A 26,975-nucleotide genomic window follows, 5' to 3' on the forward strand; every position below is an offset into this window, starting at 1 on the left:
TTTCTGGAGATTGATTCAACTGCATTATTCCCTGGGCAGAACAAAGGATGGAGGTCCACAAATTGTGTGGCTTCTCTTTGCCACGGTATATAAGCTGAGCCCAAATGAGACATTACGTATATTTTTCTAGAGAAATCATTCGCACCCTCTCAAATAATCACGAGAATGGCAACAAAAACAAAACAACAACAATAATAACAACAAAAGGTCTGTGCTGCGGCTGCTAACTTGAACCACGCCAATGAACGTTCAAAAGATTAATCAAAGGCTTGACAGTCGTTAACAGTTCAACATGGTTCCCGTAATTATCCAATTAAACATATAATGCAAATAGTGGAAGTCTTATGGGTTCCACAGAGCATGAATATCAGGCCGCTTCAGAAAACTATTAACTCTAATGTACTGTCTGCTGAGTCAAAGAAAAGTGAAAGGAGAACCAGTACATTTATAGAGGGAGGCAAGCAGAAGAAAAATAGAGTGGAGAGACACGTAACTCAACCACTCTTTATGTGGTCATATAAACACAACAGACAGTGGTAAAATCCAGAAAACAAAATTAAAGTAACAATTATTGTAAAACCAAAAGAATGCAAAGCAATGACTTTACCCTATAATTCCTACTGGCTGCACTCTACCCACGGCATACTTCAACCACACTTGTCTAGCTCACTGCTAAGTTAGAAACATGGATGTAATTATAGTCGTTGGCTTTTGACTCTGTCTATAAACCATGCAGAGATAAACTGCTATTAGTGAACATACCAACTCCATATAATTGTGTTTTGACATTATAGGTAAAAACAGTGAGAAGGAAAACTAACCACAGCAATTATAAACAGCATGCTCAAGGGCACATCAGGTCACTTATGACCTTGACTAAACTGTTGTAATCCCTAAGCTGTGTTTCACACGTTCAGATGTACATGCATGCATGCAAAGACTCCACACCTGTCTTTTTAGGGAAATGAATTTAGTAAACATAAAAACTACCAAATGACATACTCAAAATACTCAAAGGGATATAAAATACATACTGTATGGGTCAGATATCTGTGCTTTAAAAAAAAAAACCTATTATATTTTAAAAAGCCAAAATACATTTTAGAAGAAACACTTTGTACTAAGCGTTCATTCTAAAAATATTCTATTTTGCAGCTGTATCTAGTCGGGGAAAAGAAGAATTGAGGAGATGGGATTCAGTATTAAAACTTCAGCTACTGGGGCACCTGGGTGGCTCAGTGGGTTAAAGCCTCTGCCTTCGGCTCAGGTCATGGTCCCAGGGTCCTGGGATCGAGCCCCACATCGGGCTCTCTGCTCAACGGAGAGCCTGTTTCCCCTCCTCTCTCTCTCTGCCTGCCTCTCTGCCTACTTGTGATCTCTGTCTGTCAAATAAATACATAAAATATTTTAAAAAAACTTCGGCTACTATACATGTTGGGTTTAGGCTACATTATTTGGGGGTAATTCTTAAATGTTCAAACCATCTACTTACACTGATAACATTTCTGCAATAATTATCCAACTGTTTATCTCATTTCACTGGCTGCAGACAGAACTATTACATCCATTCCTTTTTTTTTTTTTTTTATAATTGTCAGTCCTCTCCTTCCCCTCCAAAGTGGTTCCTAAAGGCATCAAGAGGCCAATAAATATTCAATAAACATTATTTAAGCATGCCAGTCCGGAATAAAATGCAGTATTGTGCTCAACGAATTTTCTCTAAAGTATAAAATTATTTGTACCATCAGCAATAATATAAATGTGAAAATCACAACCATGTTACACTAGACGTGGTGGCCCACTTTGCTGAGGTCCAACCTCTGAGCAATGTGTTTTCTTATGAGATTATTCATAGAAACATGATCTTTAGAATGTGTTAATGCTATTAAAATAATCTCATTTATTTGTACATTTCTTAAAAGTGTGCAGTTTTGCCCATGTGCTTTTCTTATCTGGTCTTCTTGATAATCTGATCAAGGAGGCAAGAGTCTGCTCTTATAGTAGATCAGAACACAGGTCCTGGAAGGTGGGCTGCCCTGCCCAAAACCACGGGACTGATGAGTTCGCAGCCCAGTGAGGTCCTTGGGCAGGTTCCAGAACCTAAATATTCAGGCTCAATCCGCTGTTCCTACTCTTACCCATTGCTGTGTAAACCTAGAACATGAATGAATCTCTCTCTGCCTGAGTATTTTGATTTCCAACAAGACGACGAGGATGATGATAGTGATGGCTTCCGCTCAGGGACTTGTGAGGATTAAAGGTGACGTGCTGTACGAGGCCTTACCACAGGGCCTGGCATACAGTAGGTGCTTAATAAATACGAAGTGTTATTATCGCAACCGCCATCTTAGAGCTGGCTAAGACAATTCTGACGTGGTTAAAAGATTAAATAAGCAGCCACATAAATATCAAACCCAGAGATTAAAGTTTGGCACACATTCTCAAAGAAATCTAACTGACATAACTAAACATCACTGTAATTCTTAACTAGGGGGTCTTGGAGAACGAGCCACACTGGCTCTTCTTAAAGATTTTCTAACAAAATGCTCATTTATTTACATCATCCCATCACGCACTGGGCACAGGTTTAAGACATTTAGATTAAACCGAGAAAAAAACTCTACAAATTCAAACTGTGGTAAGATGGTAACAGTGCACTAGTGTCTGTCCCCACTTTATCTTGGGGATCAAAGTCCCCCTGTTTAAACTGCCACATTCCAGCCTGGACAGAATAGTTTCTGTGTAACTAACTGGCAAGTCTAGCATCTTGACTGAAAGTTCACAGTTAACGGCTTTAACATAATGTCTTTGAGGACAATGAACTCCTCATTCAGGGCAAGAGTGATCCCAATAGTGTTCAGGGCTGCCGCAAACTCAAGTCGATTCAGCCTGGGCCTCCACTGTGCTTTTTATACGCCATCTCTGAAAGGAACCGGAAGGAATAAGAAGAGAAAAGTATCTCTATTCGTGTTTGGGGGCCAGATATATAAAGTCAATATGTCTCATTGTTTTGTGCGGGTACCTAGGAATGCCACAGAAATTTCTGTCACTGTTGCTCACTTAAGAGCAGGGCTTGTGGAACAAACCAACACACACCCAGGCCAGTAGAAGGAAGAAATATTTACAGTGGGCAGAAAAAAAGAAGCCATATAGTTACTTCCTCCTTTCGGCAGGACCACACCGAGATTCGAGGACCGTTCTCTAACTCTGCTACAGCATATATTGATTATAGGATGCAACCTATATCCTTGGAAAATAAAGAAAATACCCTTAAAAAAGACATTATCGTACTTGAAGACAACTGAAGAACAAGTTTTAGATAGATAGTAGTGAAGTTGGGAATATGAGATGGGAAAGGAGCACTCCTGGGCTCAAACCTTAGCTCTGTCACTTACTAGCCATCGACTGGAGATTTCGCTAACACATTTAACCTCGATTTCTTTACCTACCAAATATTGAGAATAAGTCCTACTTCTTCGGTACCTATAATGATTACATTAATTCAGGGGGCCCATAGGACATTCTCAACAGGCTGTAGTTATTTTTATTATACTACTATGACTACCAATTATTGCTGGCAAAATAATAAAGCAGTCATAAGAGGGATCTCTGTCTTTCTGAAGAGAAAGGGGAGTCTCTGCTGGATCTTTCCATCGTATTTTTCTCCCTAATATTCACTATCTTATCTAAGAAGGAAATCGATCCACTGAACCAAAAAAGTGAATAAAATGTGACAGGGGAGGCGGCAGGTCTGTCCTTCACACCCCTAGAGTGAGCTACAAATCTCAGAACCTCTGATCTGAATTATCCACAAAGCAAGTACCCATAATTCAAATAAGTCTTGACTCTGTTTGAAAAAATTCAACAAGGAAATTATTATCGAAATCAAAATACAAGTCCTTTGTTCATGTCATCACAGAAAGATCTCAGAGTACATTTACTCAGGTGTAAGCTGATGTCAATAAATCTCACAAAAATATCCCAACTTTTCCCAAAAAATAACAAGAACAGAAGAAAAATATTCAAGACTTCTAAGAAAAACCATTACTTTAGCTTGGTATGAGTGGAAGAGGGAGTGCTTTATCATAGATCAATCATAAGGACCATGATGCCGGTTCTTGAAGATCTGGATTTCTATGTATGGCTCTTGACTTGCTAATCCTCTCTCTAAGACTGTTTTATTTTCCCTATGTATCCTTTGTGGTCTACACAATAAACACATCCGATTTCAGGGCCTCCGTACAAAAGCACGATAGAACAGGGGAAACAACAAATGAGAAATACTGCTTAGTTTCAGAGAAAAGATTAGCGTGGAAACTGCTATAACTCTACTTTGTGTATCAGAATTAATAAATCCAAATTTGAAAGAGACAACTACAAATCCAAGATAACAAGTGATCATGTCAATCCTTTTTAAAATATGTCAATAAGTTAAAATGAGCTTATCTTTTTAGTATGCAGAAATCATCCCTCACTATATAGTATTTTCTGTTATTTCTACCACCCTACTGTGGACAGAGTCACTTCACTAACTAGAAGTAGTGTTAAGAAAGCGCTCTACAGGCACACTACAAGAGTTCAAATTTGGGCTCTGTCACCAAACTCACTTGAAGGTGAGGTTTTCATTTATCAAAGGACAGTAAAATAGCTACCTCACATGGTTACTGAGGGTTAAGAAAGTCACACAGATTAAAAATCTGAAAGAAATGCCCACTACATAGTACGTGTTCACTGAATGTCAGCGGGACCACTACATATTAAAAAACAGGGTGGAAAATCATCACAGCCTAGAAAACCCTACCCACCTTTACCATATTATGGATTGAGCACCCTACAAGGCATCATCGACTGTCACTGCACAAGGCCTTTCCAAGTCTTTAACTCATCCAGCCTGACAAAAACCTAAGGTTGGTAGTATCTCCATTTTTCAGCAGAAGAAATAAAAGTCATGGAGACTTTGCAACACTTGCTGAAAGTCATACAGCTAAAAGTGATCAAAACTGGGTTTCAGACTCAGTACTCCTGATTCCAACTTAATGACACTGTTTCATGGCTCCTTCCAGCAAGTTCCAACTTCCTCTGTTCCTAGCTCACTTCCTCCAGTGATTGTCACCCCTCAGACTAACATGTTGATTGCAAAACCAGCAATGGATCTACTGATGTCTGAGGAGTTGGAGAAATTATTGGGTGTGTACCCCCAATGCCAGAATAGTCTTCTGATTGTTGCATCCCTTGTAATCAGCATTACAAAGCCCAGTGTGTACTCAGTATTCCCTAAAGCTTCACCAGAGTTCTCCACTTGCTCACTTCTGAAGAGCATGGTGCTAACGCCACTCAGAGCCGGGGCCACGGCTCCAGTCCGGAGCTAGGACAGAGCTCAGAAAGGCATCCTGACACACTTCTAATTCCCTGTAAGAAAAGCTACACGCTACATACAAGATGTCATAGAGCAATGTTAGTGTTACTGTATATGGCCTACAAAAATGTTTTTTATCACACAGATGCAAAAAATTAGAGTTGTTCATCAGAATAATCCATTCTCATGGTCTCACTATTTCCTTAGAAATTGTCACAAGTTTTCATTAAGTCGTTTCCCTCAGATGGTGTTTGAATAGTCACTGCCATTGCTCTTTGCACAAAGTACTTACTGAGCGTCTAATGGCAATGCTTTTCAGTGAAGGAAAAAAGAACCATAAACATCGGATACTTCTTAAATTGTCTTTCCCCACTGGAAAGTTAGTAAAATGCCCGTCTTCTCGATATTGTAATTCCAGTACCTGGCACAAGTAATACTTACATCGTAAGTATTCAGTGAATATTTGTTGAACGACTAAGCAACCTATGTGTAGATAGAATGGCTTAGAAAGGTCATCCATGTAATGGCACACGGAGACAGACGTCTCTTTACATTTCTTTGGTCATAATCTTGTCACATCTGTGAGTTATAATCAACGTTCAACTAAACAATCAACATTGTATATTCTCTTATGGAGAATCAGGAGAAGTATGAAAAAAGAAAACCTGATCACTGTCCTCTAAGAATTTACACTCACTTTGTATTTGTCTGAGGGAGTGGGGGACACGGAGACAAACAGAATCTCACACATTGGATTCAATTCTATCTTTAGGGGTTAAGCCTGATAACCTTTCAAGTTTGAAAGCTACTTTAAAAGAGTCAAATACAGCAATAGTCAAAGAATTACCATAGTTTTCCTTTTATATTTTTTCTCGATCTATAAGGAAACGCTATGCTCTGAAACAGAGGTCATTTACAGAGAGCAAAATATATTAGGAAAATTCAACATATAAAGCCTAAGGTTACTTTATTATTGGGTATGTTGCTATATCAATCCATCGTTTTTAGTAGCAAAAGTATAAATTTGCCTCAAAAGAGATATGTTAGCTCAACAATAAAGCACATCTTAACCCATTGAAACAATTCTTTTTCCTTTCTACTGAGTTGGGGAGCCACACTTGATTTTTAAAATAATAATAATAATAATAGTAATAATAGGGATGTAAATTGGACACAAAATTCAATTTCAGGAACTTCAGAATAATTTTTAAATAAAATATTCTTTGCAGAGTATTCTAGTCTCTAGCTTTTTTTTAACCTGACTATAGAATTATCTTCTCAATTCTAAAACACCTAAAATAGGGGCAACTGGGTGGCTCAGTGGGTTAAGCCCTCTGCCTTTGGCTCAGGTCATGATATCAGGGTCCTGGGATCGAGCCCCGCATCAGGCTCTCTCCTCAGTGGGGAGCCTGCTTTCCCCTACCCCTCTGCCTGCCTCTCTGCCTACTTGTGATCTCTCTATCAAATAAATAAATAAAATCTTAAAAAAAAACACCTATAATGAATCATTAGATATATATACCTCAAATATATTCCCATCTTCCATTCAAGATTATAATTACAAACAATAAAAACACGAGAATTAATTTTAAAGGATATTATATAAAAATGTTTAAACAATGTGTATAGGATTACATTGAAATCTAAGAGCTAAGATATACATAGAAATAATTTAAATATTCGGATTCAATTTATTAACCATACTAAAAGTAAAAAAAAAGAGATGAACCATTTAGTATTGATAGTATTGATGAACTCAATACTATTTAGTATTGAGTATCTCAGCATCTTGGTGAAAAGCTCTCTACCAGGTTTTTTTTTTACTAAAATTTTTTTAAACAAAATGCCAAATTTGTTGTCCCCAAATCCCCAGGATAACAACCTCCATACAGCATCTATCATTGCCCAGCAGAATTCATTTATATGAGAGGTAGATCCTTGGTTATCTGTTTCATTGTTTTATTTTTGTGATAGAACCCCTGAGAAAACCCTGCAGAAGAATCACCTCCTCTCTGTGACCTTTCTGTTACAGTCCCACAGGGTCTCCTCCCAGAGAGCTCAGCAAATCTATCTATATATAGTAGTTGGTTAGATCATTAGTTAGTTGCTTGCTTATTCCAATATCTGGCATTTTTCTTTCTCATAAACACTGCAAGTGACCATTGTCCTTTCTTTTCTACTTGTAAATTATTTGGGAGAGGCCATCTGTATTTGCAGTATTTTTTCCTAACGCTTTAAAATACTAAAAGTGCTCAGCGCAGAGTTCCTACTCAATAAACACACTTGTCAACCATTTTCCACCTTTTATTCTACCAAGTGTTTTGTATTTTCTTTGAAAGACAAATTTTAATAAATTCATATATGTCTACTTCCCTGACTGTATGATGTATGTAGAATTTAATAATCACATAACAAAAAAAGAAATAAAATTAAAAATAATACACTATATATTTGTGCTTACTCACACACATTTTGGAAAAACTTAATAACTGATAAAATGAATAACGACGAGATAAAGATTATTAACTAGTGACTACTGAAGAAATGTTGCCAGCACCAAAATTTTTCGGCACTTAAAATACATTGTCAATGAAATGATTTTTTAAATTATGTAACTTTTTTAATGAATAAGACAAAGCAACCAACATTATTCTTCAAAGGAAAATCTTACAGAAAATACGGAGATACTGCTCCCAAACTTTTGTGGGGCAATAATTCCGTGCTACTGGAGACATAAAGGAGAAAAATTATATATCACCATTCAAGCCCATGAAAAGGTTTGGGATTTTAAAGTGTTGGTTTCCTGCATAAACACCATTTGCCTCGAGTGTTCCCTGCTAGGCAAAAGTTACGGGTATGTTCCTTTTTGTTTCTGATTATGTTTATGTCTGGGATTTCCTTATAACCCAAATGAAAGGCCTTATGAAAAATGGGCAGTTGTGAACCATACTAGATTCTAAGGAGACATTTATACAGGAATCTAGCGTGTCACTAGGCTCCTAGGAGATGCTGTTCCCTTAAGTCACCTGCAAACACTAAAATGAGCATTATGATGTGCTAGAGTTCTATACAGTCCACTTCCGGAGGGCTCAATTTTGAGACATTACAGAGCAAGGTCAATATTTTAATTTTTGCCACATTAGTATTTTTTTTCTTCCCACTTTCGGCACAGTGCTGTCCCTGACTGAATGCTCTGCCCCACCAAAGGGAGACCAAGTCTTCCGGAATCCTCAGAAGAGGTGGTGAGCATTCACTTACTGAACAAATAAGTACTGAGAACCTACTGTGTGCAAGCCTCATACCGGCTGCTGAGTAAATCACAGCACCTGACTCCAAGCTTCTCGCGGAAGAGCCACAACACGGCAGGCGCTGTACTAAGTACCCTGCGAGCACCTTCCTGGGTCACCCTCCCAAGCACCAAGTAAAGCAGGTGCCCCCTCAGGAGCTCAGGAACCGAATCTCAGAAGACATAACTAATGTGCCCAGTCCCATAGTGAACAGGAGTAGGAGAAACATTTAAACCTGCAACTTGGTTCTGGGACAGGCTCTACGGCTAATATTAGGGACACTGTGCTTCCTACGTTGTTACTCTACTCACTCTTGACATGGAAAGTACATATGAGGTGAGGAAGACAGTACCAACCTCAGTACTCAGTACCAACATCAGACATCAGTAAAAAGTCGACTTTCCCAGCTGGAGGGACTTCCTTTGAATCACTTCAGTAACACTCACCTTATTTGCCCATGACGTTCTGTATTTGATTTAAATAATCTAGATTCATTTAACAAATAAATCTGATCAATTTCATAGTGTGCTCCCCTAACATTTCCATTGATGCCGGTGTGACACTCTTGCACAATAACCATCTTTTATGCATCTATTTTTCAATCTATAACTGTGCCTTTAAAATATGCCTTCTTCAAGCTCTCTCCACAAAATATCAGACTAGAAACTGGCTCCTGATAGTAGCTGATATTAAACTTTTCTAATACTGTTAGTGTCTCTGCTTTAATTTATTAATCTCTGCTAACTTCAGGGGTGACCTGATATACATAAGCACATTACAGGACACTCATAAAACAATTTAATTTACAGATAAATCTTTTATGTTATAAAAAGAATTCTTACCTTAGCAAAAAGATTCACTAAAAGTTTCCTTTTGAAATTGAATTACCCTTGTGAATTTAATATGTTTTGGTTTCTAAAAATTAAACTAAGAAAAAAAATCCTCAGAAACATCTCCTCAATAAAAGAAGGTATATGGATGTTTTAAACTTGAAAAAAAAAAGCAAGTTTTAAAACTACGATGAGAGACATATACCACACAAAGGAAAATGGAGGTATAGCAATTATCCAGCTAATCTGAAAATTGTAGACATCCAGGAAGCAGAGCTTAAACCAACGCATTACCAGCTCCCACTTTTTCTTCTAATATCTAACTTCCAAAAACCAGTTTTTCTTACAAGTAATCTCAAACGTGACCTACAATGTGGCTGGAAATCTGGCAATGCATTTTTAACGGATCCTCTCTGTTTTCCAACTAGTATCCAACCCTTATTAGTTGCCCATAAGCTAAGAAGTATTTTCCGTGCACTGAAAAAAAGAAAGGCAGTCATTCTCATGAAGACCAAGGCTTCAGAATGACTTCATTAGACTATATCCTATGAAAAGGTATGAAAGAAAAAACTGGACTCTTGAAACAACGGATTTCAATAAGTTACAAAATGATAATACTAAGATCTATAGTCATGATTTCCCTCTATGTTCCTTTAAAAAAAAAAAAAAAACTGTTGCTATGTCCACAAGATAATACTTTCCATTATTTATGCTTCTTTATGTCCTTGTAGCAGTAAAACTAACACAAACAACCGAAGAGGCTTTGGGCCTCTCTTAGACTCAGTACACACAACCATAAAGTGAGAAGGTCTCTAGAGAGTCTCGAAGCTTTAAGCTTCTATGAGTTAAAGACCTCTTTCTTTAAAAAAAAAAAAAAAAAAAAGCAAGCTTTTTATCTAGATTGAACCAAATGATCTGACTATTGGACTTTGAATTGAGCAACATGAAAGTGTTACCCAACTGGCAAGTTACACATTTTCTACTTCTTTTTAATAAATAAAATGTATTAAAATCCCCAAATTTAACAAGAGTATGCTAAACTTTATTAAATATTGCTTAACATGGAGGGAAGAGTCCCTTTGCCAAGGTAACCATTAGTTAGATTCCTAAGATGCCAGAGCTAAGAGGGATAGTGGAAGTCCTCTAACCAAATACCCTCCCTTGACAGAGAAACAGAGGCCCTGAGAGGCTCAAAATCTCTAGGGGACTTGCATGTAGTAGGGCTATGGTTTGCCTTCTCTTCCTCTTCAGCACTCTGCTGCAGTCATTATGTGGCACAGACTGGAACTCCACATCAGTAAACAAAGGGCTAGAAGGAAGTCATTCCATTACCAGGTCACTAAATAATTTAAAGCCTAATTTTTCTTTCTTCTTCTTCTTCTTTTTTTTAAATACAAAGACCTTATGTTCAGAAACTTACAGTTCTAAGTACATTAAGTAAAACCATGTCCGTATGCAGAGATGTCTCCTCCCACACGCATCTTAAGAAAATAGCAAACAACAACAAAAAAAATAACTTATCAGCAGCCCCTAGAAAACAAAAACTGAAATTAAAAGAAAGAATGGAGTAAATCTAAATTGTATATTTTCATTCCTTCTAAAAGGATTAAATAACAGAATTCTAAATGGTTTGTTTGTACTTTCCATGCAATATGTAGATTAACCATGAAATTCTGTTTGGGACACTTTGACATCTGTTTTCAGTGCATTACAATGAAATCTGGGGACTTGATACATACATTTGCTGTAATAAAACTGTCACTAATCAGTGTTTTCCAAAATATTGCCCATAACTATTACTATTCAGTAGTCTCATTTGCATGATCTAATATTGTTGCTACATCATGTTTTTCCCTGACAATGTGTTAGCTGGTCCCAGGCACATGGTCTAAAATGGCTGCAAACCACTCGATACTTTGAGCACTTCCATACTTCTCTGTGCAGACGCTTGCATTCTGTCCAAGAAGGGAACCAACACTTCATCCTTCGCAAAATACCTTCCCTGGAATGGGCACACCCAAGGCTGACTTCACGTGTGTGGAAAACTCGACAGTAAAATAGCCCACAACTGCGGAGGAAATTACGCCTCGTGGGGCTTCGCAACAGAAGATGTCAACATCACCCTGTCTCAGAAGTCCCTTCCACAAATCTGGAATAATGCTGTGGGAAGGAAGAGTCTGCCATTAACTTGAAACCATTTCTACAAAACACTGAGTAAGACTGAACCAGACTTTAAAATTGAGTCCGTCTCATTTTCTCCGGGATTAATAAACAGCCATACCAATGCAGGTACCAAGAAACCCTAGCTCATAAGGTGTTAACGCAACCTCCTGGATATTGGATGGAAAAGCTCCCATTTCATGCTGCATGTATCTGGTGGATTGCTTACAAAACTTGGATTTTAAGGGGAAAATAATTCTGAGAGCCCAAACATCATATTCACCAAAATACAAAAACTTATCAAAAACAATCTGTCTACCTACGCTGACTATAAATGAATTCCGGATTTTATCAGGACTTGGAATCATATTCCAATATAATTTCATTTTGTCCTTCCATGAACTCATCTTAAACCCGAAATAGGTTTCTCTATACACATGTTTTATATTATAAAATGTTGGATACCAAGAGCAGATTAATTTTAGGCCCTAATGCTATGTTTGTTAGTACTAAGAAGTCATTCCAAATGTTCCAAAAGGGATTAATGTAGTATAACAAGTCTATTTAATTATTGTAAGACCAGTGATCCTCATATTACTATAAGCAGCTTTTCCCTTATTTGGAGACTGTAAATAGAACAGATATTGTTACATGATAACTCTAAGTCTTATCCAAAAATATTAATATTTTACCATCAGGAAATTTAAAGAACTATGTTAGCATCTCCAGGAGGCTAAGAAAGGCAACCAGATTTTAAGAACCACGAACCCTATATGCATCGCTATTTTAGGTCGATATCAACTTTAATTCATAAGTGCAAACAAAGCTTTCCCAAGGTATTAGAGAGATAAAATACCAAATCCTTCTGCCATCAACAACAACTCATTTTATGTATGTTAAAAATTTGGGGTATAATTCGTTTCCTGTACAAAAATACATGCTTTTTTACTTTTGTGCAACCAACGAACAGAAGAAGAGCAACTGAATATCAGGGATGTTCTCAAAAAGAAAACGCACAACACAGATCATTTAAAAGTATGTTACCAGAATGTAAACAAGCTAATCAAGGTTCTGATACTGCTTGCTGCACATTCCAGTTATCCTTTAACTGACGAACAAACAGTGCAACAGCTTTTCCTATGAACTCCTGGCCAGAACCCCCGGGTATCATTATAAAATGCTTCATATAAGAATACGATTTTTTTTATTTTTTTGGTACGGCACCAATGTGACATGTGATTTAAGGCACTTCTCTAGCAGACACCATGGATATGGGTGAATCCATCCACTTTCCGAACCCGCTGTGCAGAGAGTCAAGGGAGCAACCCACCGGCCATGGTCAAGCTCCCCGCAGATCCGGCCCACAGACGTGGCTTCGTGACCACAGGATCCAGCCACCCAAAGCCACTGAAGTTAAGCACTAATCCCAAATCTAGCTTGAGAAGAAGAGAATGCTTCTTACCCCCTCCCATTTGGCTCCCCTTTGTTCTCAGTAAAAATGAAATCACTTTAAGTAAGAAATAAGAACTTTTTCCCTCTAGAGATCTTGTAATTAATTTGCTTCACACCACAAAAAGGACAAAGACTGACTTAAAATAGAAGGAGCTAAATGGTAATAAAGTCAAAACAATTCATGTAACTATTGAACATTTTGAGTTTTGACCCAACTGGGGGTCATTTTTGAATAACACGCTTTCAGACATTGAATCTGAAAACCAGCAGCACACTCTTCGTCAAGAACAATCCAGTCTAGCCACACATCATCACTTCTGTCCAACCAAATTTAAAACTTAAGTGTAGTTCTCCCAAATGCTGGCAACGTGATTTTTTGGTAAATAAAAGTCTTCTGCTTTTACTGGAATGCAGTGAATTACAAGTCTTGCTAGGACACCCTCCATTTGATACCAAAGTTGCATTATTTATTCAGAGAGCTACTAATAAAATTATTTTACTCCTTTCTTGGAAATATTCCTAATTTGATCAAGAAGTTACTTCTCTGGTAAATTGGATACAAAGGATTGCTGAAACTGTACAGTAATCCTAATTCAAGCAGATTTTAAAACTGTATACAACTAATTAACTTCATATGCCTACATTCAGAAATTTAATTAACAAATATCTATTCACATCACTGGGATCAGAGACTTTCATTTTCTCTTGGGAATGTCTTATCACCTGATATGTAAAAACTAATGATGACCTTTTGCTTCAACACCCAATCACCCCTTCTCTCCAACATCAGCCTAGTTTCTTTGCAAGTATCTATTTTGCTATGTTCGTTTACACAGAGTAGTGATGGGTATTGTTAACACTACTGCTTTTGCTTACATGAATTATTTCATTTAATCACAAAACAGTCCTGTGAAGCAGACATTTTCATCCCCATTTTACAGAACAGGAAATCAAAACACATGGAGCTTAAGTAACTTGACCAAGGTCACAAAGCTGCGAAAGGGTAGAACCAAGAGTAGACCCCTAAACATCAGATTCATGCACTTAATTTTCAATGCTGGAAAAAATCTCTAACAGCAGGAAGAAGCAATCCCAACTTCAGAGGAGGACAGACTATTTTAAACTGCATTATATTTGCTCTCCAATCTACGATGGAACTATCCTTCTTAATTCCTGCAAGATCTAATCCCTACCTCTCTTTTTCTCCAACTTTACTTTTCCTCTTTGGTGAGCACGTGCGTGCACACACACACACACAAACACACACATGCATCCACCAATTACCCATGGTCCAGAAACTTAACCTCTTCAACTCAACAGCTGAGTTCCGTTGTAAAGCCTTTCGGTGGAGGAACTGAGGCTGACTTCAAGAAGTCGTAGACATGTTTGAAACCCTCAGGGGCTGCTCACTGTCTTCCAACCATGGTCCCACTGCCTCTGACCCATGAGCCTCCTAACCACATCCAAACCCAATAACTCTGCACTGGCTCTAACACTGAGAAAGCCAACGAGGGAACAGAAAGTCGAGAGAGATGTATGTCTTTGAGTCTAGACTGGTTTTTACAGAACAGAGAGGAACTGAAGCTACCAAATAAAATCAGATGCAGTGTATTTCATTCACCTTTCTTCCTCAAACCCCTGGGAAGCTGGAATATCAACACAATTAATGCTGAGAAGCATTTAAATTCCCTGATCTTGGGAACATTCCTGGGGGGAAAAATAGTTTAAAACAACAGCCACCACCCCCCCAAAAAAAGAAAGAAAAGAAAAAGTAAAATCTTCTCACCTGCCATTTCAGATATTTTTTTTAAATAGAAATAGAAAAATCTAGGGCTTTTTTTTCCAAGGTTCTAGTGCCTGTGCCACATTGTCTCTCATCTGTCAGTGTATCCACACACATGTATAAACAGTATGCGGCATACAAGTCAGGAAATGCACAGTCTAACTTAAACTTCCTTTTTTCCTCTAATAATTTAAAAATAAAATGTAACAGCTTGGATTTTAAATATTTAATCTGGCAAATATAGGAAAAATCATGAACTACAATGTCATATTTGGCAAAGAAAAATTTGGTAGGATAAAAATATCTGTGTTTTAACATTTTAGAAGGCATTTCCAATATTTTAAAAATAAAATTATTTCACTGCTTCAGAAGAGAACAGAGGTAAAACTCCATTTTTGCACATGGTTCTTCATAAAGAATAGAAAAACAATTTTTATATTCGTTAAAATAAATATTTAATTTTACATGCTGGCAAAAGTCCCCACAGAAATAAAAACTTCAGATCTACAATGGTTTGCTACTATGTATTGGGACTTGGCTATTTAAGTCACAAAGAATAGGCTTCGCCTAAAACTATAAACCGAGTTTTAAGGTCACATACATCAAGTTATGACATGACTCGGATTTTTTGAAAAGTTTTGTCTTGTCCTACATGGTTAGTATAAGACTTTTTCCAATACTGGGCAAAGATTTATAGGGTGAAGTTTAAACGTCAGTTGTTTTAGGACTTACATACTGGTAACCAGAAGCATAACTAAATTTATCACTTTTACCCTATGTAATGACAATAAAATATTTTTATTGTAACAGCTAAAAATGTTGAAAAGCAATTATTAAGGAAATCATAAGTATAAAAAGCTGCAAAGTCGACCTCAGAAGAGTGGGGGAAAGGAAATTGTGATATGCATCATCATAAAACACGGAAACTGAGAATCTAAGCAGAAGGAATTCAAATCCCTCCAAAGGCCAGAAGACTATCCCCCACCTCTTGTAGCAAGGAGGGCTGCAAATTTGTCCCCATCACTGTCAGCAAACAAAAGAAAGTCACTTTCTACAGCCAGACCATGTCAAACAGAAGACATGGCTACAGCAGAGGGACGCCTTGAATCCACTGGGGTGTAAAGCCAGGGCTGGGGCTTTTTGTCAGCTATTACCATAAAAGAATAAGAGGAAACAGTGACATTACTGCACAATAGAAAGGTCAAACAGCTTGCAGCCATTTCGTGACCCAGACAAGTCAAGGTCAAAGGATTCAGGTAGCAAGTTAGCCAGGGCATAAGTTACAGCACAAATGAATTGTTTTAACACATCAGCTTTGGTCAATTAAACCTAACAAGGCAAGTTGCATCACGTAGCAGGGTTCCTGACACCAAGGCCAGGAGCTGAGACCGACCTCATAAAACAAGGCTTTTAACATAGCATAGCAAATTTAAGGTAATCCATCCAGAAACTGCAGATGTCGGAATAATAAAATACAAGTTGTCCTAAGCAGGAACATTTTTCACACTTTAGATTTCACTAATAGAAGGGTATAGACTTCATGTTGACATACTCATGGTATTAACATAGGCATAAATGTAATCCCCTACTCACTGGAATTAGAGAATACACCCCATTTCCAATAACTTTCTTAACATCTGCGCTCATGATTAGATTTTTGTTCTAAGCTCTGTTGTTCCCTGTGAACAGCGATACATTTTTCCACGTATGCTTTTTTTTTTTTCCAATGTGACTTTTGAAAAATCAAGTTTTTAAAGAAATCTTCAGCTTCACTCAGTATTGGAATATATACAAGTGTCACCGAATATTAACTGACGCTGGTTAAATGCTTTTTGTGTCGTTTTGTGGGAGATCTGTGCATTTTGAAACTCAGCTGAATGCTGTTCATTAAATTTTCTATTTTGAGAAACAGAGCTAAAGCGAACCAAAAATTTGAAACTGCACGTACTTAGAATAAGGAATTTTTTTCAAGGGCAATTCTTCCTTTCCTTTTTGCACTTGTTTAAACAAATCCCATTTTCAAATGATTTGTGCTGCATCCATAACTTACTACATGCTCCGAACTGCCTTAAAATGGGATTCTGAAAATATACAACCTCCGGGCAACTCTCAGCTAGTAAAATTACTTCATCCATCACCCCATATTTTCAATTATATAGTCCTTATTCAGAGTTCTTTAATTTGTCTGTGATTCATCAATGCTGTCCTGTTTAAACTATCATCATAAAAGAGAGAATATGTGTTTCTAAGTGTTTTATTATAAACAATATATTTATGCACAAGACAAGTTTGCATTCCTATCTTGGAACACTGCTTGATGTAAATTTTGAGGGTTTTTTTTTTCCAATGTGTGGCCTTCAATTCAGCCTCAAGGTCTTTCCACCTCATTGGTTAATTGCTAGCCATTTCTTCCAATTTTCTGAATAATATAACAACCAAAAGCCGAGCCATTCAAGTCCCATTAGCCTCACACCCTGTACCATTCGGTCTAATACAAGCAAATCCCACAGACTCACTTTTCACTCCACGCACTTCATTTTCACAAGTTCTCTGCAGTCTGATGATTTATTCTCTATGCCAAAGCCTAACAACTGAATTCAGTTAAATTAACCACATCACATGATGAGAGTTCAAGGACCCAAGAATGTTCCTTAAAATGAGACGGCATACCACGCTGCCACAGAAGAGTGTGCCTGATTCAGAGGAAGCACCCCTCTCACTATGCTTGGCGAGGAGACCGGCTGCTGTAATCACTCCGGCTTCCCATCGCACAACCACTAGTCCTTGAGATTTCTAAAATTATTCCTCCTCCAAAGGATGGAGGGAAAAAAGTTGGAAAACTTTGCTTTGAACATGACGTTGGCTGATCACTTGCTCTGACTTAGCCCATAACAAAAATGCCTGGAGTTCAACTTCAAACTAGAAAATGCTATTCTTTGCCAAGCTGAAGAGAAATTTCTACCCAAGAAGCCAGTTTCGCTACAAGGGATCACCTTTCACTTTGCCCCCAGAAGTTCGGATAGTTAACAATCTATCTGTCTCAGAAAGTTTTGCCTATACTATTTCCACTCTCTGTCACCCCAAGCTCCCAACAAAGTGATAATTATCCCTTTGATTATAAAGCCAGTTATCATACAAGCCACTGGGATGCCAGAAATGAAAACTTACTTATCTCAACTTTTAAGAATTCCAGAGAATTCTGACTCAGCCTCGCACTGGGTCGGTCCCTCCCTCTTCAGGTGCTGAAATCCTAACAGGTCAGCAGAGAAGTAAAGGGCAAAAGAGCGCCTTTACAGAGTTTTTTGGGGTTTTTTTTCTCTCTTTTTTAAGCCTACTGGCCTAGTTTTTCAGGCCAATCAAGCATAATGAACGTTTATGGGGAGAAAGGCTTTCCTAAGTTAGATATCCTGGTCTATTTCAAACCCTAACGCCAAATTTGAAAGGAAAAAGTTAACAGAGAATTAAAACTTTAATTTCCTTTTGGCAACTCCTAAGTTCCAGAGTTAGGGAAAAACAACTAAGTAAATAAGAGATCCTACCCACTCTACATTACCTCTATGCGTGGAAACACTCCCTCTGTACCACTTTGGAAAAGAGCGACTTTAAAGAACTTAGGCCACAGCTACAGGGGGCCTCCCTATATGTGGCCCTCCCTAGCTCCAAGGCCCATGCTGAATCTGTCAGGGAGTCAACCCTTGGGAAACCAACCACTATCTCCTGTCACTGCAATTCACAGATCCTCCAAATTACCATTATTCCTGAATAACAAACAGCATCTCTGTTCTTTTACATATAAAGTCATTTTACCACGCAAGAGGCAGAGTGCACCCAATTTGCAATGCAACCCATATCTAAGTGAACAATATTTTTTAGTATAAAATGTGTACTGCTGTGTATGTGGGGGAGGGTTGGGGAGGGTTTAAGGTGGGAGGGAAGCCTTATGCTGTCGGTAGAACATTTTTCCAACCTTTGTTGCCTCCAGAAAGTGGGTCACTGTATTTTTTTTTTAATATTCGAAATCATAATTGATGTAACAAATGAGCCTCTCCCCCCTGCCCCCCCTTTCCCTTTGAAAACTGAAATCATATTAACAGCAATGCAATAGCTTAGTTTGCCATATCAGAACACAGATGCCAAGCTTCCCCAGCTGGTAACTGGGGCCTCCGAGTTTAACTCTTGAATTGTCTGGTAGAGTTATCTTATGGCAGGGACATCACGGCATACACAGAGGGTGAGTTTCTGGCCCCTTAGACTGTGTTTTCTTCTTATCAGTGAGAAAATGGCTAAGTATCTTATCTTACAATATATGTTCCCACAAAAGTCTCATTAAGCCTAGGAGCAAGACATGTCAGTAAGAGCCATTCTTTATCTGGTGAATTGTGTGTGAGCCAGAATGCAAACAACTGTGCATTGGAGTTCAGGAGTTCAGTCAAGGACAGGATGCTAGACGGGAAAACTTTGCAGTGTCCCCCTAAATCCCACGTGCACATGAACTCTCTGCTCTCTGAGCCCTTCACAGTCCACGCACACCAGACCATCCTGGAGAACGGCCTCATTTTAACAAATTACAAAAGCTTAGTTTTCCCCATAATGGGAAATACCTGAAAATGAAGTGGAATTTATTAAAATGTTAAAATACGCTGTCGACTTGCAAACAATTATCTGCGTCAGCTTTTCATAAAGAAATAATGGTTACCCAAAAGGATTCTAAAAGTCAGTAACTGAGGGAGGAAAATAATTCTTAGCATTTGCTTCCTTGCTAATGATATGTGACAACCGAGAAGGATTCTATTTCAAAAACAGTAACAATGATTACAACCTCCCCTGTAAACAAGTCACATTTTTCACAACTTCAAAATGTACTTTAATTATCATCACACTTAAGAATAAAACGACAAAAGTTGCCACCCAGCAGTGGATCGTGGCTTTAAAGCTTCCCCAAGGCTAAAGGAAACTCCTCCTTGATGACAGCCGTGAGCCAAGAGAGGACGCTCTTCAATATCCGAAACATGTTTAATAGGAGTGCAAAGTACGGTCCAGAAATCAGTTAGGCTGACTTAGTTTAAACTCTGATCTGTTAAATTCAGGACAACAGTTACTATCTCTTGAGATCTTTAAACTTCTTAGTGTGTTTTGACCTCCTTCTTCAAAACCCTTCCCTGCCTCAGAGAAAGCCCAGCTCCCCCCTTCCACCCTACCCCTCCCCATTTCCCCTTCAGACAGGACACAGCCTGGACTCAAGGCCTCCCATAGGCCAGACTTCCTTCTCTGCAGCCCTTTGGGGTGGAACTGCTAATCCTTCTTATTAATTAATGAGATAATGGTGGTTAACCGGAAAGCAGTATTAATGCTCACTATCTAGGAAACGTCAACCAAAATTATTTTAGCCTTTTGGTTGGTTTTCCTGGTGTGCAGGACCGTGCTGAGAATCTGGCAACGTTTTGATACAGAATTGAGAAATTCAGGATTGGAGGATTTGTATCAGACCTGAACACATAGGTTTCCTCATGAAGTTTTGCTTATTTTTTTTTTAACATTTACACTGTTACACATTAGTCACTAGGAAGAAAAGTTAGATCCTCTCAACATGTCACTGTAAAATTTGGAAGGTTGCAAACTGAGGGAACTACAAATTACTTGAGAAATAAGCAGTGATAGGACTGAAAGCGAGAATCAGTCATAATGAATGCATTAAATATCACTATATTCAGCAAGTCTTCCCCATATCCTCAGTGCATACCCCACACCCTACAGCACACTTACATCCCAGGAAGGTGTCCTGTGCAAGCCTTGTCTGGTTTTTGTTTTGTTTTGTTTTGCTTTGCTTTCATGAATGCAATAACAAAGACAATATGGGGACTAGGTACCACCTGCCCAAGAATCATTGGACATCTTTAACATCTTTGGGAAAATGGAGGCCACTTTAGAGCTATTTTTTCCTCTGATCTATCACACAGACTTAAAAGAAAGAAAGAAAAAAAAACCTAAAAAATAAAAAGGAAGGGTTTTATATTAGCTAAGATTTGCTGCAGCAAACAAGCAAGCAGCTTTCATTCAGGGATTGTCAAAAACTTTCCAGTGTGCCCACTGCAATGCGGATGCCAACCAACGAATCAAAGGCATTCAGCAACTAGACAAAGAGGGTCTGATGCCAACCTCGGTGCCACTGGCAACCATTATTGGCATCAAGCACAGTGTCTGCCTTTTTTTTCCCCCTCGCCTGGCACTTCACAAACAAAATGGCGGTTCTTGTAGCAACGGAACAGCCGAAGCGCAGCCCTCTGAATCAATAACGTAAAATGATTTTATGGATTTAAACGCAGTTACTTCCCCATGATGCGTATATGGGAGGTAAAGCGGGGGGCTTATATAATTTTATAAATGACTGTATTGAACATGACCCTTTACTAATGTGGAGAAACAGAAAAATGGACTAAATTGCGGTCAGTCGGGCTATACGCATAGGAGAAGCTGAATAACAAAGAGATTTAGCTTTAAAGAAAATACTGCCTCGTGGCCATGGGATGCAAAGGTCTAATGAACTCTTTATCAAAAGTGATTTCGAAATGCATAAATTTTTCCCAAAACCATATCAGATGCAGATGTAGTACTAGAGCTTGTGTCGAAGCTCTAGTAACTCTTTCCACATTTCAAAAAAGATGAGGCTGCTGGGCATGAAGGAAAAAAAAAAAAAAGAAGTGTGGGTTGAACCAAAAGAGAAAGAGGGAAAAAGAAAAGCATAGGAAGTTGGCCAACAATGGAACTTTATTATATGTTGGTCTTTATTTCATCCTCCAGAAGAGATGCAGTTTGTGATCTTGTATAAATAACCAAGAGGACTATTGACATTTCTAGATCTGGAAATTGTCAATATATTGTAACATCACTCCACACTGCAATGCGGATGCCAACTAACAAATCACAGGCATCCTGAGCTAAACAAAGAGGGTCTGATGCCAATCCTGGTGCCAGTGGCAACCATCTTTGGCATTCTCTCTGTTCTTTCTCATGTTTTCCTCCCAGTCGTTTAGAAGTGGAGACACAGAGAGAAAGGGGGGGAAAGGTAGTTTTGCTGCTCATTCTGTTGTAAACATTACAGCTTTCTTTTCTTATTTTTCCTTCACGTTTCTCTTCATACTTCTTTGCCTGATTTATAAAACTGACTTAAGTGGGTTTTCATGTACTTAGAGGAGAAATAAAGAGTCATGATGAGAGATAGGCAGCACTTTGACTGACTACAGACTTATCTTTGTAAATGCCTTCTTCAATCAATTGCACTGAAAAACAACATAATTAACCTACATTTGACCAAAAAAAAAAAAAAAAAAAGATATGAAATTTGAAAAAAAGGAAAACGCAAAAGCTTCCTGATGTGACTTTTTCAAAGAAAGAGCCAACAGATGTTAAGAAGAGATGACGCGCTGGCAGGTAGGAGGGGATACAAATTAGATATACACGGTAAAATAATGAAAGCTTTTTATGACAGAGACTCAAAACAACAACAAAATCAATGTTCTATCTGAAAACATGGTCTCCAAGAGTTGCTTAAAACTTCATGATTATCATGACCTATGGTGCAATGCAGAAGGCATTTACGCATTTTTCTTTCTTGAATCTATCTCCACAAATCCAAAGGATATGTTCTTTATTGTCAGTTCATCAACCAAGAGAGTTGGCTGCCTGCCCCGGGAATGAATGCACATGCATGCGCACCTCAAGGACTAGCCTTCGAGCAAGTTAAAATGTGAGCAGCAGGGAAGTGGTTGCAAATCTTCCCTCCCTGTACTAAAAAGTTGCATGACCCACTTTTTAAAACTTTGCTTCCAGCCTCGACTTTCACAACACACTTACAACACATTCACCGTCAACCCAACACAGATCTACAGCCCACCTTAGGATGTCACCTCCTAGACAGCTGTCAATCACATTAAGTGTCATGTGTTAATGAGCTTTCATTTTAGGACACACAGGGCAAAAATATATTTTTCCCCAAACCATCATTATGTGGACCTTAATTCTTAAATCCACAGTGATGGCAAAAGCAATGTTTCACAAAAAAAAAAGGTAGTTTCAAATATATGATTTTGAGCATCTTACTAAAAATCAAACTAAGAAAATTTTTTAAATGACATTTAAGCATATCTCTAAAACTATATCAAGGAAATATAAAGACAAAAAACATGTAACAAGTACCTAGATTTCTGAGCCAGAAGAGTAATTTTGATTTTTTTTTCTGGATAATGATAAGGTTCATACCAATTTGCTGAATCCCAGATTTATATAACGAACAGCAGATAACCCGTCTGCCACCTCGCTATCTGCAGGCCATTTCCCTATGACCAGGCCAAGTTAGGAAATGACCCACCATCTGTGGCAGATCAAACTTCAGTCCACTTTTGGTATGCTGCTTTCTTAAAATGATGTTTTACTACGGACTGTTGCTAATACGTGGAAATCCATATCCTGACACATTTATTTGAAGAAAAGAAACTGTCACTTATTTAAAGGAAAGTATAAAATAATAATAAAAAAACCCATATTTCATGAACTCAAAAAATGCTCAGCAAAAATATCCCCTATTTTTGACTCACCCAGGCAACATTTATACCACTGTCTTTATCAAGTCTTTTTTTTATAGGTACGGTATGTGGTTTCTGCATTCTTTTTGAGATTTATTTTAAACCAGTGTAACCAGTCCACTTTCTGTTTTTGTTCTGTAAGAAGAGCTGCAGCTTCTCTCCTCAGTAAGTTTTGTGAATTCACATTCAAGTAAACTAATGATATTAAGTGTTCCCAAGTCATGTTGGGAAAATATTATACCATAAATTATTTAAACAAGAACTATCAACCATTTAATCTATGGCGAATATTACACCATCAATAGGAGGTGTCGATAGAAATATTTAAATTAAATAAATTCAGGTTCACGTAAGATACACTTTCTGATATTGGCTATCTTAAGCATTTTGTAACAGGAAAATGTAAGTTCTATTTTTGGTGCAATAGGACTAGATTCGTGAACAAAGTTCATCTACCTTGCTAGTTACGAGGCCAATACAAAGATTATTAAAAAGCGGTTTGACTCTTCATAAATAAAGTTACATTTTCAAATCGAGAAACGATGACTAGACGCAAGGAATGCAGCTGAGGACAAAAAGTGAATTGTAATAAACTCCAGTTTTCAGACTAGTCTGTGCCTTTGTAAAGGTATATTATTTCAAAGACATCTGAAAACGCATCTCTTTGTGGTCTTTTGCAAAATACCCATGCCTATCCAGGTACGAAAGCTCCACGCCTGTGTCCATGGCTGGCCCATGGCAGTGGACGTGGCAGTGGAAGAGGGCAGGCCACTCCACCCAGCGTGGATAAAGGAGATCTAGGGGCCTCGAGGACCATCTAACCCAAGCCAGCTATTTCGTATACGGGGTTTGTGGGCAGTGTTTGCCCTACTAGAAGAAAGAACGATCTGCTCCTACCTTGCTCCTGCACGTAGTATGCCAAAAACAAATCAAGCTCCTTAACTGATACTGTGATATGATGTGGCTGGACACAAAGTGCTGGGTTTGTGCAATGAGGGGATTTCATGAGCCGCTCTCCATCGGTACTTTCCAAGGGGATGCCTTTGAACAGGATCACCATGACTAGATCCAGACGCCAGACTTTGTCTGCCTGTCGCAGGCAGTCGATTCTCCTAATCTTACCCTTCTGGTCGGGATTGGATAAGACACAGCATGGGTGCTTCTTGCCAGTCACGGTGAGCACAAAGTCCTCTCGGTACTCCTGGCGGATGTCTTTGCGCAGCTTGGCCAGGAGCCTGGATGCCCACTTCTGTTTGATTTCAGGCTTTTCGCTAAGAAGCTCATCTTTGACTGCTCTTTCTTCGTCCTTTGACATTCGCTTCTCATGCTTTTTAAAGTACTTGCGTTTCCGAGCCTGCAGGTTGAACCAAGTGTAGGCGATTGCACGGACATGTGGAAGGAGTGCCTCGATGAATGGGTGAAATTCATCCTGTTGAAGATGAAGGTTGGGGGGGGGAGAAGACAGACACAGTCAGCTTAGTTTTAAAGGCTCAAAAATAAATAAATAAATAAATAAATAAAACTATAATCCATTCCCAATTCACTCCAAAAAGTTATGCATAAAAATCACATTCCTTTCTTATTTAAAATTATCAAAACAGCAGGAAAAGAAGAAAACAAAGTCCGCCAAGCAGTCCCTTTTCCACCAAAATTTACAGGTTGATCGTGCCTCCTAAAAAGAAAATAAGATTTATATTTGTATTTCTACTCTGGCCCCATCCCCCTCATTCCCACCATGCATCCTACATTCTCTAAAATGTAAGTAACCAAGGTGCCTGGCACCCAATTTAATATTTAAATATTTGATTGACCAACTAACACGAAGCAGTACCATTTTACAAAGAACACAGTGAGATTTTTTTTTTTTTTTTTTTTTAATCGGAGCAGAGCTGTTCAGAAGGCAGGAGCGATGCCACAGTTCATTTCTCTTCTCTGTGGCACAGAAACACAAAGCATATAGATGCTCAGTGTAATGCCACACAGTTCCCGCTTTTGGAGCATGCTCTCAGCAAGAGGCTGCTGGTGGCACAAAGAGCATGCGCCATTAAACTTGATCCATTTTCTTATCAAACGTCCAACATTCCAACACTGAAACAGCACCATTCCAAGAGTGGTAACTAGAGAAACCGGTATACAGTGAGGGAAAGTGGGCAAAGGACACAGCTCGCCGTATCAGTGTCCTGAACAGAAGGTTTCCATACTTTGAGCAGTGCATTCTCTCCCTCCCTCACCAACACCAGCCTCCAAGGCACACGCGCGCACACACACACACACACACACACACACTCACTCTCACACTCTCTTATTCTCTCCCGGACACACCAACACACTCTTTTCATTTTTCAATAGAAGTTTCCAAAGTTGAAAACAAAAATTATGTGAAGGTTCTTCAGGCAGCTTTCCTAGAGAATCCGAAGCCCCACGGAGTCCGTTAATTTGTTAACTGATCACATGAGTATGGCAATTATTCTAAACCCCTTAAAAATCAATCTGAGGTGAACAATGAGAAATGGCAACTTGGCACCAACTTTACATGCTTTGTGTCTCTGCGTGCGGTGGCAGGGGGACACCAGGAGTGCACCGCTGGTCACTTACTGCTTTTGTGGAATCAATACAATTCATTTGCTACGTGTGTGAATTCTTCGGCCAGAGTGTGGGTGCACGTATGCACGGCTTGTGAGTCTGCACGTGCATCGACTCTACAGTATCCTGTCTTTTGAATGAAGTGGTTTACCTTAGGCTCCTGCATTTTCTCAGCCTGTTCCATCTAAGCCTTTTTCTAAGGGCAGGGGGCAGTGTGGAATGGCAGATTACCTTCACCTATAGATATTCCAAGTTACTTCCCAAAGCAGTTCGTGTTTCATTACTTCCTGCCATAGGTAAATCCTGTCTCATAAGCTGAGGCCCTATTACTGCTCAGAGAAAGAGCTAACATCCTGGGCAGGCATACTGTACGGGAGCAATAAACCAAGATCTGAAGCAAATAAGAACTTCCCACTGCAGCCACTTTTCTGAACGCCCTGACTGTACTGTCACCCCAACCAGGAAAATAACTTTCACTAACTTATCGGATCCCAACTTAGAACTGACACACTAGGGCAGTGGAAGAGGGCTGAATTACGAGAATTCAGTCACCCTGAATTACGAGAAATAAATTCTATCTAACCAGCAGTCTGATGAATGCCATGAGGGTAAAGACGAAGAAAGTGCAACTAATGACACTGGAACAAAGAAGGGGGCCAAAGAAAATCCCCAATGGGTTTGAATCCATTTTTAAGATGAAATTCGAGTTTTCGGTGCTAAAGACTGCAGCGTGTTCACGGTATGTGTATCACACCCGGAAAAGGTGCACGTCCCATCCAATCAATAATGCAGTTATCAAGTGTTTTAACATATTGCTGTAAAAACGTTCCTCCGGCAGAATGAGTATAAATCAAAATTTCATAACAATACAGAATGCAGATGATTACATCACAGCATGAGGCATAACCAAATGCCATAAAGGAAATCATTAAACCGATCAGTAGT

The 26,975-nt window shown here is 38.7% G+C and overlaps 1 protein-coding gene across 3 annotated transcripts in view; it reads right to left on the reverse strand.

The window, feature by feature from the left end:
- The window catches only part of LOC111156574 (nuclear factor I B), a 304,583-nt gene that overhangs the window by 193,877 nt on the left and 83,731 nt on the right, over positions 1-26,975 (reverse strand). For all 3 annotated transcript variants that reach the window (XM_022517559.1, XM_022517561.1, XM_022517560.1), the window contains exon 2: positions 24,345-24,876. In XM_022517559.1, the coding sequence (XP_022373267.1) occupies positions 24,345-24,876 (532 nt within the window). The remainder of the gene's footprint in view (positions 1-24,344; positions 24,877-26,975) is intronic.

This window comes from Enhydra lutris, unplaced genomic scaffold, assembly GCF_002288905.1.
Source record: "Enhydra lutris kenyoni isolate GAN:26980312 unplaced genomic scaffold, ASM228890v2 scaffoldscaffold47, whole genome shotgun sequence".
NCBI lineage: Eukaryota > Metazoa > Chordata > Mammalia > Carnivora > Mustelidae > Enhydra > Enhydra lutris.